At 44.0% G+C, this 1171-nt stretch overlaps 1 protein-coding gene across 1 annotated transcript; it reads left to right on the top strand.

Moving 5' to 3' along the window:
• Positions 1–3: 3 nt before the first annotated feature.
• Positions 4–1130, top strand: LOC129580148 (MAGE-like protein 2; the record flags this gene model as incomplete). Its single annotated transcript, XM_055470351.1, has 5 exons — positions 4–447; positions 512–565; positions 684–785; positions 876–959; positions 1059–1130. Coding segments are annotated over 5 exons (756 nt in total), but the record flags the coding sequence as incomplete, so codon positions are not given.
• Between the last annotated feature and the right edge of the window lie 41 nt (positions 1131–1171).

Here is a 1171-nt window from a genome sequence, read left to right as displayed (position 1 = left end):
GCTGAAGAAGCCGCAAAAAGTGACAAGAAACACGCCAAACGAGGACTCTCTTTGGGCTATGGAGGATACAGTGGCGGCTACTCTGGATTAGGATACAGTTCGTTGGGTCATGGCGCTCAAGGATACTCTTCACTCGGCTATTCAGGTCTTGGTCACTCTTCACTCGGATTTTCAGGTCTTGGTCACTCTGCCGGTTACGTCTCAGCAACTCCACTCGCTGCAGCACACACTGGCTACGTCGCAAGTGCTCCATTCGCTGCACACACCGGATACGTTGCAAGTGCACCAGTCGCCCAAGCTGCACACACCCATACCCACAGCGCTGAAACTAAAGTTGTAGCACAGCCATATGCCGTTCCACAACCATACCCAGTTGTTCAAACACGTACCCAAGTCGTGGAACGCCCAGTAGCTGTGCCACAACCTTACGCTGTTCATGTACCACAAGTAAGATTCTAAAACACCTGTTCTATTCCATTATTCAAGTCGAATTGTCAATTTTTCATTATAGCCATACCCAGTTGAAGTTGTTAAGCACGTTGATCGTCCATACCCAGTCCCCCAAGTAAGTATTAGTGTTCTTTCTATTGATCAAGTGTGCTGAATTGAAATTTTGGTTGCTTTTGCAAATTTGAGCAAAATATTGATCTCGGCTCTAACCACTTTTCTTCCTGGCCTTGTAGCCATACCCAGTCGTCCAAACTAAAGTCGTCGACCGTCCAGTACCACAACCGTACCCAGTCCAAGTCATTAAGCACGTTGACCGTCCATACCCAGTGCCCAAAGTAAGTATTGCTGTTCTTTAATTGGTTTCTACTCAACAAGTAGTTTTATATAATTCTGCCTAACTAAATTGTTATCTTCTGTAATTCTAGCCATACACAGTAGAAAAGGTTGTCGAGAAAGTCGTAGTTAAACACGTCGATCGTCCAGTCGAAGTCATCAAGCACGTCCCACAAGTATGTATAAACATATCCAATCGTATAGAATCAATTCATTTTCTTCATCGAGATATCGTCTTATATCCCATTATCTCTTCTTTTTTCCTCCCTAAACAGCCGTACACAGTTGAGAAAGTCGTTGAAAAAGTCGTAGATCGCCCAGTCGAAGTCATCAAGCACGTCCCACAAGTATGTATAAACATATCCAATTGTATAGAATCAATACATTT

The sequence above is a fragment of the Sitodiplosis mosellana genome, unplaced genomic scaffold (assembly GCF_009176505.1).
Source record: "Sitodiplosis mosellana isolate CC-2019 unplaced genomic scaffold, AAFC_SMos_1.0 Smas_scaffold_7119, whole genome shotgun sequence".
Classification (NCBI taxonomy): Eukaryota; Metazoa; Arthropoda; class Insecta; order Diptera; family Cecidomyiidae; genus Sitodiplosis; species Sitodiplosis mosellana.
Note: the sequence above shows the minus strand (reverse complement) of the source record. Positions and strands in the feature narration are given on the sequence as shown.